Source organism: Takifugu rubripes, chromosome 7 (assembly GCF_901000725.2).
Source record: "Takifugu rubripes chromosome 7, fTakRub1.2, whole genome shotgun sequence".
Lineage (NCBI taxonomy): Eukaryota > Metazoa > Chordata > Actinopteri > Tetraodontiformes > Tetraodontidae > Takifugu > Takifugu rubripes.
This window is the reverse complement of record NC_042291.1, coordinates 2,506,824-2,526,174: the sequence shown is the minus strand read 5'-3', so window position 1 is coordinate 2,526,174 and position 19,351 is coordinate 2,506,824. Positions and strand designations below refer to the sequence as shown.

Below are 19,351 nucleotides of genomic sequence, written 5' to 3'. Positions count from 1 at the left end.
AATCCAGTGGCTCCCGGTACAGCTGCACTGCTGTGGCGGAGACAACCGGGGCTTTATTTAACACCGACACCCACACCGGCATTAGAAAATTAAGCAGCTATATTTAAATTAAACTCTCTGTACATGTAAATAATGATTCTAGAATGTTGGCTGGGAAGGAGGCAACATTCAAGCCTCTGATGGGAGCCTTTGGTTCTGTGGCGTGTTTGAAGCCTATAGGCTGTTGTTTCTCTATCAGAGTTGTATGACAAAAGCTGTATGTAAAAGCAGTAGATTGTCATGATGTATGTGAGGTTTTAGTTTCGTTATTGGACTCTCGGGGTGCTTGTGTCCACTCAGTCCTGCAGTATTTAGCGGAACATGAGTTGATGATATAACTCGATTTACTTTTGAAGTCATTTAGGTTCTTGTTAGAGTGTCACTACATAAAAGATAAAGAATGAGGAGGGGAGGTAGAGTGGGGGAGGGTCTGAGATGGGAGAGGAACAGACACATACATCATACGTGGAAATACATTAGGCTTGATTTGTTGTCCTGAAGATGATGATATAAATCTGCGGGGGCAGTGGGGCTGGAGGAGAGGAGAGGAGAGGAGAGGAGAGGAGAGGAGAGGAGAGGAGAGGAGAGGAGAGGAGAGGAGAGGAGAGGAGAGGAGAGGAGGGGAGGGGAGGGGAGGGGAGAGGAGACGAGACGAGACGAAACGAGACGAGACGAGACGAGACGAGATGAGACGAGACGAGATGATAAGACGGAAGGAAGGAAGGGAGAGGAGAGGAGAGGAGAGGAGAGGAGAGGAGAGGAGAGGAGAGGAGAGGAGAGGAGAGGAGAGGAGAGGAGGGAAGGAAGGAAGGAAGGAAGGAAGGAAGGAAGGAAGGAAGGAAGGAAGGAAGGAAGGAAGGAATGAATGAATTAAGAGGACAGGAGAGGAGGGAAGGAAGGGGGAGGAGGGGAGGGGAATGGAGGGGAGAGGAGAGGAGAGGAGAGGAGGGAAGGAAGGAAGTGAGAGGACAGGAGAGGAGAGGAGGGAAGGAAGGGAAGGGAGAGGAGAGGAGAGGAGAGGAGAGGAGAGGAGAGGAGAGGAGAGGAGAGGAGAGTGAGAGGACAGGAGAGGAGAGGAGGGAGAGGAAGGAGAGGAGAGGAGGAGGAGAGGAGAGGAGAGGAGAGGAGAGGAGAGGAGAGGAGGGAAGGAAGGAAGGAAGTGAGAGGACAGGAGAGGAGAGGAGGGAAGGAAGGGAGGGGAGAGGAGAGGAGGGGAGAGGAGAGGAGGGGAGAGGAAGGGAAGCCGAGAGGTCGATATGCAAGGTGTGAGAAAACAGATTTTTATGTCATTTTTTCATCTATATTACTCCTCATTGCAGCCCTCATAGCACCTCTCTGTAGCACCGGTATCTATTTTCAGCCTCTCAGCCCTCTGATGATGCGTTTCCTGCTGTGCTGCATCTCTAAGATACGATCTGATGGACGGTGACAGGCAGGATCCACAGCTGAAGACCCTGCAGATGCACACAGATATTCAAGGATGGCTGCCGCTGCACCTACACTATCCATTATGATCGCAGCCGCGCTGCTCAGCCGAGCACTCTGCTGAACATTATGTCAGTTAAACGTTATTCTCACGTTTTAAAACTAAAGCTGCGGTCAGGAAATGCTGACTTATGTGTAAATACCAATCGAATTAGCCCGCTCCCTGTTGCTGAGGGTGCACTATCTTATTTTAATGGGCAGAGGCAATAAATCACATTTGTACAAGAAACGGGAGGCCGATATTGAATTAAACTTGTTTACACATATTTTACGTTTGTATTTAGCCAATAAGTGTCACAAACCACCAAGATGTTGACTGATTTTATTCACAGGTTTTAAATCAGTGTAAAAACTGCTTAAACTAAATGTGCAGTTTATTCTTTTCACCAAGCAGCAGAAATGTGTGTTAGTGTGTAACTAAAAAAGGGGTTTTTCTTCCTATCTCATTAAACATACATCTATACATCCTGGCTGGAGGTTCACGCTGGAATTATGCCGCGTGTGGCTGAACTTGCTGGACCAGCTGCTCCTACTGCCTTTGGACGTGACCCCTGTGCCTCCTCTCAACAGAGGCCGACTGGCTGAGCTGACACAAAAAAAGGGAGCTCAGCTCAGCAGATGCAGCATCAGCACAACCATCATCGCACTGTGAATTTTTCATGGGAGACCAGATTAACGGCCGGTAGAGTGGACAGAACCGTCCCTCTGGAGATGGGTGTGAGCGAGTGAGGGTGTGTGTGTGACCTGGCCAGGGCGTACAAATGGATGGATGGATGGATGGATGGAGCTGAGGTAGCCTCACACTTTCAGTATGCTGTTAGTCTGGATTTACAGGGAGATGAATTAGGCACTATTTTTATATGTATTTTTGCTAAACTTTATATCAGAGTAATATAATGTATATCTATGTGTTCATATTGTGACAGAAGCAACAAATAGATGACTAAATAAACTGACGAAACACATAATGCATATTTAAATGCTAGGCTGAAATTCTTTAGACCTGAATTGTCGATTTATGTATTATAGTTCATTTTTGACGCGTAGCTTCTATATTCTGGTGTAAATGCTCTCATATCTTTCATCTCTCTCCTATTAATTGTCACACTGCCAGTGGCCATGTGTCAGATTTGTAGTGTATTTAGTAATTATATATGTTTAATTGTCCTCCAGTTTCTTCCATGTCATCTTTTTAATGCAGTCATACATTATAGTCCTCCTTCATTCATTATTGTAGGTGGCCTTTGACTGCTTCACTCTTGGACTTTTGGATGCAGCTGAACCTAAATCTTGTTGCGTTCACTCCGAGTGAACACACACCGCTACGTTCTTGTGCCGTTCCCAGTAGTGACACTCTTCTGGAAAACTCCAGGCAGCGGCCGACTCCTTGTAGCAGCTGACTGCGTGGACCACAAACCCGCAGAGCTGCTTCCCCAGGACCTCCACCACCACAGGGGCGTTGCCTTTCCTCCCCTGGCTGTCCATCACCTGCCGGATGAAGTCGCGGGGCACCGGCTGCGGCTTGGCGCTGTAGGACACCACCAGGTTAATGTTGTTCGCCCGGAGCACCTCGAACCAGTTCTGTCCGGCCACGTGGTGGAAATGCTCCCCTGCGCGCCAGTTCCTGTAGGTGCTTCCCGAGTGGTTGATTAGCCGCACTGACCACTGGACCCAGCCGTACTTTTTCACCAAGAACTGCAGGAGCCTCTGAGCTGTGTCTTGTGGGGGTTCCTCCTCTTTTTCTTGCAGGAGATATTGGACGTCTATCTTTGCTTGTTCTGGGAAGGCAGCAACACAGGACTCAATCGTTTCTTTCATTCTGGTCTCCACTTCTTCAATCTTGCTGCTCCACTCTTGGATCTTGTTCTCTTCCTCCTCTGGACCCTGAGTCAAGGCGCAGTGGCCCAGCAGAGCAATGAGGCCCAGGCAGAAGAGCTCTTTCATGCGGACACAGAAGTCTTCCAGGAGACGACGGTTTCTGGCTACGTACCTGCAAAACCACCAGTGTTCACTTGAAATGTGGAGATTCAGCAGTTGTGAATACACTTTGGTCATAAATGACTTTTAAAAGAATAAATAGAGAAATTCAGTTAGACCAACACAGTTTTACTTTGTTTTGCACTCATCTAACGTGCTTTTTGTGCTGCTCCGTCCAGATCTTCAGCTGTTATTTTTCAGAGCTCTATAACAAAAAATCACAAAATACAAAGTGAGAGAACAATTTACCTTTCAACCAGCTCTAAAACCGATTCCCCAAAGGTGTTTGTGCCCATCAGGGCTTCATACAGCACAAACAGGTTCTTCTCTCCTCCAGTTTTAGAGAAGTGCTCCAGAAAGAGTCTGGTCTTCACATCTCTGAACTGCTGCTTTGCCTCCAGGATGTCCATGTATTTTCTAAACTGGTTCCTGACGTTCTCCTCCACTGAGAAATACTGAGAATCCATCCTTCCCTTCCTGACCTCACAGTCAATGTCTTCCAGCTCAGATGAGAGGACATCAAGCTTGTTCTTCACCGCTAAGAATTGCTCTTTGACATAGAAGACCTCTTTGCTCTGGGTGTTGTCTAAAACCAGGCGGAGAACAGGGGCGGCAGCTTCGCAGAGGGGGAAGAACTCGCCCACGGTGCTGGCCAACACTTCAGCTCCTCTCTCCAGCATATCCATCAACGCCTCGATCGCCTCCTTTTTCTGGGCCACGACCTTCTCCAACGAGCTGCTCATCCTTCTAATGTATTCACAAAGCATAAATTAATGGCAATGACAGATTATTTCCCCTGCTTTCTTAGATAGAGGCTCTTCCACTGACCCAGCTTTATGTGTCCTGTCTGAAGACTATTGGGTCACCTCATCATAAATTGATGTTTGGTTGGAAACGTATCAGATCATTTCGATTTAAAACCAAGAGGATCTCAGAGTAGGAGAGTAAACCTACAACATGTATTTCTGTCACCTAAATCATTCTTTTTACTACTTTAAATCCTTTCAGGTCTGCTGGAATGTAGAAATCGGGGTGTTTAACTCGCTATTTTAACACGAAGGCAACAGAAACTAAACCTGATGTATAATCACGGGCTGTAGATGCAAATGATCAAAGCTTGACGCCGTGAATCCGGAATACAGTCGTCATCTCAGGAATATCTCCACCCAGAATGGTGATGTCATGCAAACGCAGATCCTGGAGCTGCTGGAAGAAACCTGTCCTGATCTACATATATATGACTTATTTTAGTAAAGAATGTTGCCACGTCGTGTTAAAAAATACTTTTGACCGCGTCCCGTCTGTGTGTCCCGGCTGCGCTGCGTCACCAAGCTCATCCAAGATTAATGTCAACATTATTTCATTCATCCTTTTCTTAAATTCGCGTTTAACCGCCATGAAGAGCAAACAAGTATCGTAATTACAAAGCGCCTTTCTAAAAAAAAATGCTGCCACCAAAGTGCAGCCGTGAGATGTAGACAGGTTCTGCGGTCACGCAAGCTTTTTGCGCGCAAAGCCCCGCAAGCCCGTGACACACCTTGCAGCATATTTGCCCCCTTCTTTATGGAAGATAAAGACATGCATCACATTCCAACAATAACTACCTTTTTCCTATACCTGAAAGGAAATGATTCTTCTGGCGGTCACACCTGAACACTGTCGTCTGAAAGGTGTTTTCCCCTTCAAGTTTGCGACAACTGCACCGTGGAGCTCAGTGAAATGGGCTCCACAATAATATCCAGGAGAAGGAGAAGATGCGCATCCAGTATCAGTGGGGAAAAAAAGGGAGGGGGCGGCGGGCGGGGGAGGCAGAGGAACCGATTCAACGAGCGCAAAGACGCGAAAGAATGCGCACGGGTCCATATTTTTCTCAGTCCATCCGTCGCGATGAGAGGTCGATTTTGATTCTTTAGAGCAAAACGGGATCTAGGAAATCTTTTTACTATAGTTACCTGAGCACTTACTGCCAGTGTTCATCAGCCACCATTATGCGCTTTGACGCTCATGTAGGATCCAAACTCAAGGTAAGACGGTCGGGAAAGTGCTGTTTTATTTGTATTTCACGGTTTTTGGAATTATTACAATGTAATTCTAAGATTCACATAACAGCATTGTCTGTGAAATGAACCTAAAGATTGACATTTCCGAAGTCTGAAATCCATCTGGATTTGATCGAAAATGAGATTTTCGGCATTTAGGCCCGTTTCTGTGCAACAGTCAGCTAAATCTCGGTATTATACGCATATCCAGTGAAACTCCGAGAGCAGAACCTCACAAATACGAACCTTCTATCCGTTTTTATCTCTGCGCCATTGACGCGCCCCGTGTGCGCTCAGGTTCCATCGTTCCTTCACCTTGGGCGATTTTTACAGTATTACATTTGTTTTGCGAATGTTTTGAACATCCAAATGCCTCAAAATGTTTTCATGTTGTACAGGTTAATTATGGATTTTCCAAATCTTCTTCGTGGAAAGAAAATCTCTCTATCACGTGATAGAGACGAGAGTCGGTGGCTCAAAGACGCTGAACGTGCAGCCAACAAGGCAGGTAAGTGCCTCCAGATTCCTTCTACCTACATTCAAAACGGCTTTTCCTGTTTTGTTTCCCCCATTTCTAAAAAGACAAACCTGTTCAGCTGGATAATGACTGTGAGGCCCCTTTCACATGTACTTTAGGCATTGTGCGCATTTTACCTTAAATCAAGTGTATTCCTTCACCCACAGTTGATTCATGATCAAAGGGATTAAACACACCTTGATAACGTCTGAGTGTTTGAGGTGAGACATGGAGCCCCTTGTTCCTTCAGGGACCTTCATGGAAACAGGTGGAACAGGGAAATGGGTGAAGCGCGATCGCCCTCTAGCGTCCGCAATAGCTTAAAGCACATTTTATCATCCCATCAAAAATGCACAGACGCGCACATCTACCCATCCATCCATCGTGTGCGTGTGTGTACATACGTATGTGTATATGTATGAATAACTAAAAGTACTCAATTTTTGTCATGTATCTGTTAGAATCAAGGCCAAACACAGTGCCCATATTTTAACAGACGAACCTCAATAGACCATCACTCATCACATGGGCAACACCCTCCTCCCCCTCAGGATGCAGATCTAGGCCTCTGTGTTGTAAAAGGGCCCTGATCTCTGCTGGAGCAGCCCGTACAACAGGCCTCAAACGGGCCAGAGCCGGGACTCTGTTAATTGCTGCTCCTGTATTTATTTGCGGGTCCACAAATGTGCTTTTTCATTCCTTGCTGTGGTGACATTATCCATGGAAATGAGATGAGGTCTCAGTGGACCAGATCATGTAAATGGACTCAGGTCTCCACCTCTTATATCGATTATTATATACTTATTATATCTTATATCCACCTTTAATAATCGTAAAAAACAAGGTCCAAGTTTATCAGCACAGCCGATTTTTGCTAATAACAGCCTTTGTGACATTTATATGCATGTCAGACACACTCAATAATATGAACAATACTAACACACATTTCATTCGTAAAACTTTTTCTCAATAGTACGGACCGAGAAAGTTGTGCCAGCCAGGTTTTCAGTTTTTGTCAAGTAACCAGGAAATCTATGATGTATTAACTTAAAATGCGTTAACTGAAAAAACAGTTAATGACAGATTTTTATCTGGATTGCACAGAACAGTTGTGATGTTACACTAAAGTCAAGGCGCTCACCAACATGAAGCTACAGCCTTCTTTTAAGACAGTAAAACACATGTATTACAATAAAACTCCCTGGAAGAAGCACTCTATGAGTCTTTTACAGGATTTATAGGAGGGGGATGGCACCTTCTAACAGAGGAGAGTGAGTTTTGTACATCTTTCCAGAGTTGAACTTATGAAACATGTCGACTCCAGAGGAAGGAAACCATGGAGGAAAATAGTTCTTCTCCTCTCTTGGGAGTCTATACAAGGGAAAAATTCTATATATCAGCTTGACCTGATGAGCTGCAAGATTGTGTTCAGACTCTGGAAAACCCCTTTCTTATATTCACTAATTAAAATAGAAAGCAAAATGACACACAAATATCTGATTTAGCAGGAGGAGCTGGCGCACAAATACAGCTCAGTCTGGAGGCTCTGACGACCAAGCTCAGGATTAGACACGACGCTCAAGTGTTTGAAACGTTCAGTTTGTTCCCACTTTTTAAAGTCACGTTTCTGCACACAAGTGCCTGTGCGCGTGTCACAAGGACGATTACGTCACAGACCGCTAGCGACCCGCACGGACGGTGTTTGTGGTTGTAGATGCTCTTGTCCACCAGACGGGGGCGCTGATGTGCTCCGCCCTGAGATTTCAGCACCACCACTGTGGACTGACAAGTTCAACCGGGCAGCAGCGAGATTTAACTATTTAGCTTTAGGAAACCTTTAAATGACACACGTAAATCCTCATGTTTACCAGAACATGGGGAACTGAATGAAGGGGTAAAGAAAAGGTTTATTATTACTGCTCTTACTTGGATAATGTGGGTCTCATTGCAAATGGGATTCTGATTGTTTCTGTAGCACTTTCAAAAAAGGATTCTGTTGCTTCTCCCTCAATTTTATTTGATTTAATTTATTAATCTATTTTAAGAAAAGTAAGGAAATCTTTGATTCTATATTTTATATATGAATACAAGTACTGTCATATTAATGCCTAAAATGTGTTTTGGTTTCACACCCTTGAGGCCACTGCAGTTCCGACAATAACTGTATAATGAAAACTAACACAACAGTGGAGAGTCTTCCGGTACCTTTCTACATTAATGACAACCAAAAGACGCACAACATCCTTTATTCTCACAGCTCAGGGTCAACCAGCTGCCTCCATTCTCAGCTATAGCTCCCCCTAGCCGTGCCTCCATATTTCCTCGTTAACGCGCACCACAATGCCCTGGCCCTCCCTTCCCTGTCATAGTCCACACGCACCAGAATACACTGAAAATCCATTTCAATGCTCCCAACGACCAGTGGACACATTTATACTAGTTGGTTATACTAGTTCACTTTAACAGCAAAAGTACTCCTCAGATGTTCACGGTTCTACCCCCATATTTTAAATTTGGTCTGGTCCTTCCAGTTGATACTGAGCAGTACTTGTCAGACGGTGCGCAACTAAACTCTTTATCTCTTCTCTGCTGCATTTTTGTGCGTTTGTGAAGCCCTGATTGAAATTTGAAAGACTTTTCCTGATTCATTTGCTTATATTTCAGTCATGTAGATTGTTTTATATTCGTTGAGCCAAGGAAATGCATTTACATTTACATTTACATTACATTACACAAAACTGTCTAGCAATTCTCTTCAAAAATGTACTGGTGCACCCAAGGTTAGCATTCTTATGGGGACAAAGCATCATTCTCCCTATTATATGTAACACCACAGAAAGGTCACTGTGGGGACATGATAAATGTGCTGCATTGCAGTGATAATTGGGCCGAGGGAAAATATCCAGACAGGTTCACATCCATCTTCAAAGCCCCGTTATATTTAGCCTCTTTGAGGCATTAGATTTAACCCTTCGTAGATCTAAATGACAGTGTTATTGCCCTCACAATGAGCTCATTAACTTTATTTAGTTGCTTAATCTAAACTTACATAGAATGTAAAAGTAAACATCAAGTGTTGAAGGGAAACGTACCTGTTGAGAAGTGTCAGACGTGACAGAAGGATGGGAGCTCGTGACAGCATGAGTATCAACGGATTTGTAAGGAAAAACAATGTAAATGGAAGAGAATTCTATCCAAATCCTTTGTAAGGCAAAACAATGTAAATATAAAGATCTTTAGGGCGATGTAATGTCAAAACCACATACTATTCAACTACATGAAGACATTTTATGGATCTCTAAACTTAAATGCCAAAACAACACAGTTCAGAGGAAAGGAAATCAAATCCTACTGTCCTGTTTCCAAATAATGAGTCAACCTGTGTTTGACATTATAATTACCCTCTTAATATTATGTCGCAAATTTCCAAAATACGAGAAAATACCAGTGTCGACACCTTCATATACAATGTTATACACAAGTCCAAGACTTAAATACTATGCAGTTATCAGATATATTTGCACCCGCCATGGGCAGTCATTGCCCCCCATAGTCATAAGTAAGTTCTTCACCGTCCTTTATGTCTTTTAGAGTAAAAAGATAGGTGTGGCCTTCCTTGCATCTCAATTATTCATGCGAGAATTTAGATGTTTGGGTTCATCACTAGGGGGACAAACGAATCATCTTCTCTGGATGCATCAATACTTAAAATGGTGAGGAGAAAGAGGGAAATTAAAATATGCCATCTTATGTCAAATTCAACGAATATACTAGAGATGAAGTGTGATTTAAAACCTTATCGCCATCCTTCCCCTCTCCACTTGGAAAGAAAGAAAAAGGCAGCACATGATGGGTAAAAACCTTATCTCCTCCTCTCAGATTCAGCTTCACCTCTTAAATCACCCCTCCATTCAACCACAAGGTCTCCTTTGCTAAAGGATCCTACTGCAACTCAATTTCTGTCAAGTCAAGGCCAAATCTGACATAATGTAGGAGAAAATAGAGGATTGTACATGATTATTTACATGGATGTAGCAAAGTGTTGGGAGTCGAGACATTGCTTTTTGATGAACACGAGTGACCCGATGATGGGAAGACTGAAAAACTAGTCTTGAGAATTTGGATTCTGATTTGAGAAATGTACCAACGTGACTGAGAAAAACTGTGATGCGGCCGACAAAAGCTCCACTTCTTGCTGTCTCCCTTAGCGCGCGTGCTTCAGGCGTCGCGGGTCCACCGCACAGCATCACGACTAAAAGTGGGAAATGTTGATGCAACACTTTGCCAAAGATGGAGTCCATAAGAGGTTTGTCAGGGAAGATGTTCATTCAGGTTTCATCTGAGCACAGGCAGGTCCAGGATTGAGGGGGGGGGGGGGGGGTGATAGCTCACCACTGTCTCCCTTACACAGTGCAGATCCGGAATTACATTGTAGGACCATCACTTATTAATGCGGTCTTTACATATCAGGAAATCAATAACATTTACTTTTCAATACATTGTAACTTGACTATTGAATTTGATGTTACATACCTAATTTGGGCTTTACAACAACCATGGAATCCAGAGGCCCTGGCTTCACTCCCTATTTGATGGTTGGTGATACGAAAGACAGAGATAAACTACTATACAAGCGTCAGATGCAAGTGGAAAAAGTGGTTAAATTGCATGGTTTATACCACTTCTGTTCTGTTCCAGCACATGAAAGGACGGGTGGAACATCAGGCATGCCACATTTAACAACAAAGTGCAGGGTTTGCTCTGACTGGTGCTTTAACAGAATCATCAAGGAAATCAGCTACTAGACAGAATCCACCAGTGAGGACCACCACAAGGTGTGATTTAGCATTTCAATGAATGGAAGTTTGGAGGATGGATGAATATGATATGGCACACATAGCACCCCCCCATAATCCAGGGAAGGTTGATATGTGCTCTGCCAGGCTGGGAGGACATAGCCCAACTAGGAAATAGGAAGGGAATAATGCTGGGATGAGAATACGGGTTAATCGGAGAGAGGGATTAAGAAGTGTGGCGTCGCCCTGTCCATTGCCAGTTGCAACCATGTGTTAAGTATGAAGTGAAGATGACAGGACAGTTGTGAGTTATAACATGCAGTTGGAAGAATAGCTGAGTATGGAAAATATGTTGTGTAATATTATTCTTGCCTCATATCAAGTAGAGAAGTACCCATTTCAGAATTTTTCATTTAAAACACACACACACCCACACCCACACCCACACTGTATATACCTAATGGGGACTTGTGAGGGGTGGTACTTAACAAATTTGGAAGATGTGTGTGTGTGTGTGTGTGTGTGTGAATACAACTGAGTGCTGTAGTAGATGAAGACTTCTAGGGGGCGATAGTGGGTGGTCAGGGTAAGTGTGTCCTGATGAAAAAACATCATCTATGGGCCAAAGCTACAAACCTCACAGGCCCCTTCAGAAAGCCTCCTGCATTCATTTAAAAGGCTTCACCTCATGGGGACCTGCATTTTTGTCCCCATAGTGTTGCAGGTCCCCATCAGGATAGGAACACAAGCAGGCACACACACACACCCCTCTACTAGAAGCTTTTTATATTAAAGACAAAATATAATTCATTATTCCTCAACCTTTATTTGTAGTGGTAACAAAAAAGAACAAATAATCACATAAAAAACAAATACCCATCCTTTAACTGCTTATATTTAAACTGTAATATATGTTTATCCCAAAATAAAAATGCAGTAATCAATGCCAGACACAAAAGCCAGGTTAACAGTGATGTATTAATGGAAAGAACAGTTAATGAGATTTTTATCTGGATTGCACTTTATAGTTGCGATGTTACACTAAAGTCAAGGCGCTCACCAACATGAAGCTACAGCCTTCTTTTAAGACAGTAAAACACATTTAGTGCAATAAAACTCCCTGGAAGAAGCACTGTATAAAAGAAATAAAGTTTTTGCACAACTAGGCACTGTTGGTCAAAATAAAATAAGAGGAATATAACTTCTACCAAAAACCTGCGATAATTTGTTATTTTATCATTTTGACAAGGTATAGCACAGAAACACAGATATAAACATGCAGTATTATCATCAGTGGTAAATTAGAGTTGGATTCTTCTCAGCTGAGTGCTGAAGTAGTGATCATGATAAGAGTAGTGAAAAGTCACGACACCAATTACTCTTACTTGCAGTGTGATACATAAAAGAAAAGAAGCAACAAGACTGGCATCAAACTCATGAGACTCATGCTTTACATAGGTTGCATTGGTGGGAAAAATACATTCTGTTTATTCACAACACGATGATCTTGGACATTTCATTGACAGTGGTAGAGACAGTCGTCCTATACTGCTATGACAGCCTCTTATTCAGAATTAGATTGAATGTTTTGTAGTGTTATATGTGTACCGAGCTAAACAGCTGCAAGTAACTTCAGAAAATACGTCAACGATAATGTATTTTGCCTCACTGCTGTCTTCATTAGAAAAGCAGTGGTTGTCTCTGATTATATTAAAACTAAATTCCCAAATATGGCTGATTTTGACCTTTATCAACTGGCATTCCAGCTAGTTTCATCCACTTCTATCAAACAGAAAGGTAAGTATGAATAAATTTAGTGTTTTTCTATGAAAAACAGAAAGAGTGGTGACTTGGAACACTAACTGTTGTGATATTGAGGCTCATTGAACTGTCGAGCAGAGTGTTGTTGAGGGCTGAGACTGGGAGGGAGACGGAGGGGAAGCAGTGATGCATGTGTCCCGAGTGTGAAGGCAGCAGTTGAGAAATTGTGGATAAAAGCTCTTCTTCATTTGCACCGGCGCAAAGCTTCCTTCATCTTCTCTTGCACGTGTTCCATCTTCTCAGACCACGCTTCACTCAGACCCTCTTCGTCATCGCCAATGACGGCGGCGTAGCCAATGAGAGCGATGAGGCCGATGCAAAACAGGTAGGTGAGCCGTGTGCAAAGGCGCTCCATGGTCTGGCGATCCCCCTGTGAGTGCTTCAAGTAGACCTCCAGGATGGGCCTGCTAAAGAGCTTCCGTTTACCCACCACACCGTCATACAGGGTGTGCAGGTTCTGGTCTCCCAAGTCATTGGAATAGCTTTGTTCGAAGTCCTCCTTCTTGCGCTCACGGTGTTCTGGCCGCGCGTCCACCATTTCCATGAACTTTCTGAACTGGTTCTTGAGATTCTCCTCCACACAGGAATACTGGCCGTCCAGGGTTTCCTTCTTGATCTGCACCAATGTGTTACGGTTCATCTGGGACAGCTGGTCCAAACCCTTGTTGATCGAGCTGAACTCCTGCTTCAGCTTGCGGATGTCTTCGTCGTCGATGTGGTGCAGCACCACCCGGATCAGAGAGCCAGCCACACCAAAAATGGGGTTGACGACAGCTGCTGCGGAGGAGATGGTGGACACACACTGGAGCACTTTGATCAGCCCCTGCTTTAGCTTAGCCTGGTCCTCAACGATCTCTTCTTCCATCATCTTGTCCAGGCAGGGCGGATTCTGTTGACCAAAGAAAAATAAACACGTCAGGATCTACAGGCACCTTTCCACAGAGGAGAGTGAGTTTTGTACCCCCGTTAGCAGGAGGATTCTGTTATTAGAACACTGGAAGCAAACATCTGCAGCACGGACGCCCCAGGTTACCATCCATAAGCATGAAGGTTACTGCTCAAATACTTATACGTCACTGTCAAAAGCTCCACAACTCACTGCACTGGAGGAAAATAGTTCTTCTTCTCCTCTCTTGGGACTCTATACCAGGAAAGAATTCTATGTATCAGCTTAAGCTGATGAACTGCAAGATCGTGTTCAGATTCTGGGAAATTCTAACTCCTTTCTTATATTTGCTCATTAAAATAGAAAGCAGTACAGCTGGAAATCAGATTTTGTTCATGTGACTCAACTATAAAAAGGAACGATAACTTAGCAACGCCAGATCAGTTCATGCTATCAAATACTCAGCAAATAATCTTAAGACTGGGAACAAACCGAAGAAACACTCTCAACAAAAGAATTCCTGAGAGAATCTTTCAAATAAACATTGTCTCTTAGCCGCTAAGCTGCTTGGTTTTGGCGATGAAAGGGTTAATGTTCTTGCTGCCTGGACGTGGCGCACCTCTCTTCAGCACCCGGCTGTCTGTGTGTGTTTCTATGTGTCGAGCTGATAGCTCCTCAGCAGCAGCGAGCTGCTGCCTCAAAGCTGAAGAGGAAGAAAGAGGAAAACACACAAATAGCTGGTTTAGCAGGAGGAGCTGACGCACAAATACAGCTCAGTCTGGAGGGTCTGACGTCCAAGCTCAGGATTAGACACGTCGCTCAAGGGTTTGAGTGTTGAAACGTTCAGTTTGTTCCCACTTTTTAAAGTCATGTTTCTGCACACAAATGCCTGTGCGCGTCACAAGGACGATTACGTCACAGACCGCTGGCGACCCGCACGGACGGTGTTTGTGGTTGTAGATGATCTTGTCCACCAGACGGGGGCGCTGATGTGCTCCGCCCTGAGATTTCAGCACCACCACTGTGGACTGACAAGTTCAACCGGGCAGCAGCGAGATTTAGACCTTCAGCTTTAGCAAACCTTTAAATGACACGCGTAAATCCTCATGTTTACCAGAACATGGGGAACTGAATGAAGGGGTAAAGAAAAGGTTTATTATTATTGCTCTTAAATGGATAATCTGGGCTACACTACTCACTTGCTGTTGACAAAGGTGATTTTGATTGCTTCTGTCACCCTTTTATTTGTCCTCTTTGGGCAAAATAAAGTATTTTGACTTCTTCCATAAATGTATTTGATTCAATTTATTATTCTATTTCAAGAAAAGTAATGAAAACTTTATTATTACATAACTTATATATGAAGACAAATACTGTCAAATTAATGCCTAAAATGTTGTCATGTGTGAGGCCCTAATCAATGATGTGTGACAGCATATGAGGAAGAGACCGCACTGTATTATACCCATCCTCAACCTTTTTATTTTTAACTGTACATTCATGCAAAAATAGCTATAATATCTCCACCAATGTCACAAAGAAGTCATGCTTTATTTTACACAAAGCAATCCTTGTCAATGTAATCAGGAAGTAGCGAGATGATCTCACCTTATTTCCCTGCAGTGGCCATCTTGAATGTTTTCCATGATCACTGCGGTGCTAATGATAATCCAAACTCACACACTCTATACCCTACAAAGATTGTTCCAAAAGCATTTAATTCACATGTTTGTGATATACTGGAACATGACTTCATGTTAACTGCCATGTTCTCTTTCTTTACAGATCACACAGCCTGTGGGGCAACTCTAAGGAAGTCCACACCCTTGAGGCCACTGCAGTTCCGACAATAACTGTATAATGAAAACTAACACAACAGTGGAGAGTCTTCCGGTACCTTTCTACATTAATGACAACCAAAAGACGCACAACATCCTTTATTCTCACAGCTCAGGGTCAACCAGCTGCCTCCATTCTCAGCTATAGCTCCCCCTAGCCGTGCCTCCATATTTCCTCGTTAACGCGCACCGCAGTGCCCTGGCCCTCCCTTCCCTGTCATAGTCCACACGCACCAGAATACACTGAAAATCCATTTTTCTGGTCAATTTTGATTCAATATACACTCTTCAATACTCCCAATGACATGTGGACACCATTTGACTCCACACAGGGAAGGATTTCTTACCTTTTTGGAAGTGACTATGCCTACACCTCCTACACCAAAGTCCCAACCTCGACAGATTCCGTCTTCTTCCCAGCAATCCCCGCAAAAAAGGACACTTCCATGTTTGTTAAATGTGTAGGGGTGAACCTAATTGATTAAATCCTTGTTAAGAGTGCAAACCGTCCTTAAAATCAATAAATATGGCCAATTTTGGTGCCAAAGTAATTTTATATCCAAATAAAAAATGTAAATGGTTATACTAGTTAACTAAAATAGTAAAACCTACTACTGAGATGTTCACAGTTCTACCCCCATATTTTAAATTTGTTCTGGTCCTTCCAGTCGCCTTCCAGTTGATTCCGAGTAGTACTTGTCAGAAGGTGCGCAACTAAACTCTTTAGCGCTTCTCTGCTGCGTCTTTGTGTGTTTGCTATGCCCTGAGGGAACTTTGAAAGACTTTACGGATTCATTTGCTTATATTGCCATTCAAATTGATTGTTTTATTTTCATTTTGGCAAAAAAAAGCGCGTTTATTTAAAATTAAAACATGTAGATTTGTACAGTTGCACCCAAAGGCGCAGGGAGCTTTCCAATGGATCCAGTAGGTGTGGAAAGTTTACATAAATTTAGAAACAAAATAGATTTGAAAATGTTTGAAATTTAAAGTTAATTATTTAGATAATTATACAATTAAAACAGTAACGCTGTTATGATTATAACCAAAGTGCGTCCAGAAAAACCGGCACCAAATTGCGCACTTCACTTTACAAAGATATATATATATACTTCCACATAAAACACCTTGGCCTATGTTTAAACATATGATATACCTAAATTAAAATAAACAAACATACATAAACAACATCGTTGCACCATATGCACATTAAAATCACCATAGAACTTACCAACCTCCGGAAGCATCAAATCAAACTTTAAACTCACCAGTTCGTGCGTAAAAGTAGTCCAACGATTCCGAGCAATCTGTTCCCTCAAACAAACTGAAATAGGATGAATTAGGGCGAATCAGCAGCTGTAATAGCACCAGAACATGAAACATAAATACCCTGTCGCACGTTTGTAAACGGTTATTAAACTCGATCGAACACATCCTCATGGAAACACGTTTACAGTCTGCTTTCCCTTCAAAGATATCTGATGTTTACGTCGTGCATGTTCGTCCTGCGTGTCCAGACCTGAATCTCCAGAATATTCAAGACCCTGCATCCAACCACCCTCTGAGACACCAGAGCCCCCGGCTACAGAGAGGCGACAGAAGCTCCTTTTTACTCCCATGCAGTCGGGGCCAGTGGAGAAAATAGAAAATACAACTGGACCATCAGTTTAAAATGACAAAACATCCATTATTTATCCCCAAATGTCCGTGGGCATCAATGCTCCGCGTTGGCGGCGGAGTCATGTGGGGCCTCTGTTTAGTGATAAGCACAGCCGGAGCTGCAGCCGGACACGCTTCTGTTCCGCCCTGGATTTTCTGCTGCTGCAGCTGTCAATCGGATCAAATTACACAGAAGCCACAGTCAGATCTAAAACAGTCGAAGAAAAACGTTGGTGCATGATCAGCTGTGCTCTTGGTTGGGCCCAAAATGCTTAACAGGCTTCAGAGAGAAGAACAGGCGGTCCTGCAACAGACCTCTAGTGTATTAACGCCACAGCGCCATTGCGTGCGTGAGGAGGCAGGTGGTGCGCGCTGCTGACGGCTGCAGCCACCGGCCTGTGTGGAAGCAACGACTGGCTCCAAGCCCAGCCCCACCCTTGTCATATTTACCATGGAATTTAGAAAACGCTATATTGTAAATAGTTCAGTTAATATTAAATAAGAAATATATTTTACCAAAGAAATCTTGTGATGTGTTTACTGTGAACGTCTCCAGAAAACCTACAAATTAGGTTCAGGTTTGCATAAACTCAAACACCACACAGGATTATCTGATGATGTTCTTTGTTCTTTCCAGTAAAATCCTCTTCATCTGTCCTGCATGTACATTTTGGCCGCTCTTTTTCTTTTTTAAAAAACAAAAACAAAAACTCTTGTAGTTCAGAAAATAGTTGACCAATTTTAGGCTTGAGGGTTTAAATTAAGGCCCAGTTAAGGGTTAGGCATTTGATTGAGATAACTAGCATATGTATTATGATAATGTATTATGTCTATTAAAGTCCTTGCAAAATAGAATCACATGTGTTTATGTATAGATGTGTTCCTCAGGGCTGAGATATTCACACATTCCTGGGTGAGAGCCTGAGAAAGTGTGCTGAGTGTATATATGAGGAGGGATGGAGAACAACTCTGACATGATGGGGAACAGCTCGGACATAAAATAGAACAGCTCGGACATGTGGGCAGGTTGTGAGAGAGAGACTAATCTGTCCACATATAAGATGTTGCTATTACATATTGACTCTATTACACCAGTGCATGTGCATGTGCATGTGCATGTGCATGTGCATGTGCATGTGCATGTGCATGTGCATGTGCGCGTGCGCGCGCGTGTGTGTGTGTGAGTGAGTGAGTGAGCACAGGTGCGCTCAGCTCCTCCCTTTGGATAATAGCAGAGAGGAAGTGTGCGGCTCTCTCTGATGGTGGTTGGGTTCTCTTCAGTTAGCACTGTAAGTCGATTATCATCTGAAGCTCCCACACAAGCCAAAGAATTATAGTTCTTTGTAGATGCAGAAGGCACCAACGTCTTTTTCTCTTTCTCCAGGCTTGTGTTCATGGAATGACACATGACACAACCATGTTTTTCTTCATCTCTCAAGAGTATGAATGACACAGTCGGTGTCAGACACCTTACTGTCTACTTCATATGGCCCTGAGGAGCAGGCAGAAAGATCCGAGCCACCCATGGGAGGCAAAACCAACACTGTCTCCAGGCTGAAAGTGCTGTTCAACTTCCCTCTTATTACATCACCTACCCTGAGCAGAAGAGAGGGCTTCTCTTGCTAAGACAGAGTCACTAGAGCCACCCACTAACAAGCATTAGTTACAGTATCTGAACCAGACATGAACTGTTCCTTCAGGACCTTCAGCTGACCTCATGCCCTGTGGCCAAACACAAGTTCAGCTAGGCTGAACCTAAGGGACTCCTGCCTAGCTTGTGCCCCCTCATCCCCATCCTTCCCAATATCATGTCAATACTTTAGTAGCATTGAGGATGATGTTCTGATGCCACGTTCAAGAGCCTGGATGATTAGATGATTAGATCCTGAGTAGAAGATGCCTATAATGACCAAAGTCTGTGCAAAGATCTTAGACAGAAAGTTAGTTTCTTGATCTGTTTGCACAACTTTTGGAAGACCAAAGACGGTAAAGAAGTTACGGTTGCAAGAAAAAGCATGTGAACCCTTTGGGATTACTTGAATTTTGCAGAGACTGTTCTTAAAATATGTTCTGATCTTCATCTAAGTCACATCATGAGACAAACACACGTTTTCATTGAACAAAACAAGTAAACATTCACAGTGATTGACCTCAACTCGATTGAGATGCTGTGGCATGACCTCCAGAGAGCGATTCACACCAGACATCCCAAGAATATGGCTGAACTGAAACCGTTTTGTACAGAGGAGTGGTCCAAAATTCCTTCTGACCGTGGTGCAGGTCAGATCTGCAAC

The 19,351-nt window shown here is 43.4% G+C and overlaps 2 protein-coding genes and 1 long non-coding RNA gene across 8 annotated transcripts; 1 reads left to right on the top strand and 2 right to left on the bottom strand.

The window, feature by feature from the left end:
* Window positions 1–1,829: 1,829 nt before the first annotated feature.
* LOC101075965 (protein rapunzel-like) lies at window positions 1,830–5,843 on the bottom strand. 4 transcript variants are annotated; one of them, XM_029838995.1, is made up of 3 exons: window positions 5,787–5,843; window positions 3,751–4,248; window positions 1,830–3,514 (listed from the first exon to the last, which is right to left on the bottom strand). In XM_029838995.1, exons 2-3 carry the CDS (start codon window positions 4,242–4,244, stop codon window positions 2,824–2,826), a joined length of 1,185 nt encoding a protein of 394 aa, XP_029694855.1. In that variant the 5' UTR covers window positions 4,245–4,248; window positions 5,787–5,843; the 3' UTR covers window positions 1,830–2,823. The 4 variants fall into 4 exon arrangements, with proteins under 4 accessions (XP_029694855.1, XP_003965734.1, XP_029694853.1 ...); XM_003965685.2 differs by lacking the exon at window positions 5,787–5,843 and adding an exon at window positions 5,119–5,259; XM_029838993.1 differs by lacking the exon at window positions 5,787–5,843 and adding an exon at window positions 5,106–5,234.
* Window positions 5,336–15,440, top strand: LOC115250431 (uncharacterized). The gene is made up of 3 exons (XR_003888987.1): window positions 5,336–5,525; window positions 5,939–6,048; window positions 15,346–15,440. It is a non-coding gene; the product is annotated as an uncharacterized lncRNA (long non-coding RNA).
* Window positions 11,660–17,727, bottom strand: rpz (rapunzel). 3 transcript variants are annotated; one of them, XM_011605109.2, is made up of 3 exons: window positions 16,918–17,727; window positions 16,667–16,722; window positions 11,660–13,563 (listed from the first exon to the last, which is right to left on the bottom strand). In XM_011605109.2, exons 1-3 carry the CDS (start codon window positions 17,015–17,017, stop codon window positions 12,859–12,861), a joined length of 861 nt encoding a protein of 286 aa, XP_011603411.2. In that variant the 5' UTR covers window positions 17,018–17,727; the 3' UTR covers window positions 11,660–12,858. The 3 variants fall into 3 exon arrangements, with proteins under 3 accessions (XP_011603411.2, XP_003965733.2, XP_029694856.1); XM_003965684.3 differs by lacking the exons at window positions 16,667–16,722; window positions 16,918–17,727 and adding an exon at window positions 15,746–16,578; XM_029838996.1 differs by lacking the exons at window positions 16,667–16,722; window positions 16,918–17,727 and adding an exon at window positions 15,169–15,709.
* Between the last annotated feature and the right edge of the window lie 1,624 nt (window positions 17,728–19,351).

Excerpts from the sequence above, each read along its gene's own strand:
- LOC101075965 (XM_029838995.1), bottom strand. The coding sequence starts at position 4,244 with ATGAGCAGCTCGTTGGAGAAGGTCGTGGCCCAGAAAAAGGAGGCGATC. Across the intron at positions 3,515-3,750 it reads GTTTTAGAGCTGGTTGAAAG|GTACGTAGCCAGAAACCGTC; the intron begins GTAAATTGTTCT and ends GTGGTTTTGCAG.
- rpz (XM_011605109.2), bottom strand. The coding sequence starts at position 17,017 with ATGGGAGTAAAAAGGAGCTTCTGTCGCCTCTCTGTAGCCGGGGGCTCT. Across the intron at positions 16,723-16,917 it reads TGAATATTCTGGAGATTCAG|TTTGTTTGAGGGAACAGATT; the intron begins GTCTGGACACGC and ends ATCCTATTTCAG. Across the intron at positions 13,564-16,666 it reads CTACTTTTACGCACGAACTG|AATCCGCCCTGCCTGGACAA; the intron begins GTGAGTTTAAAG and ends TTTGGTCAACAG.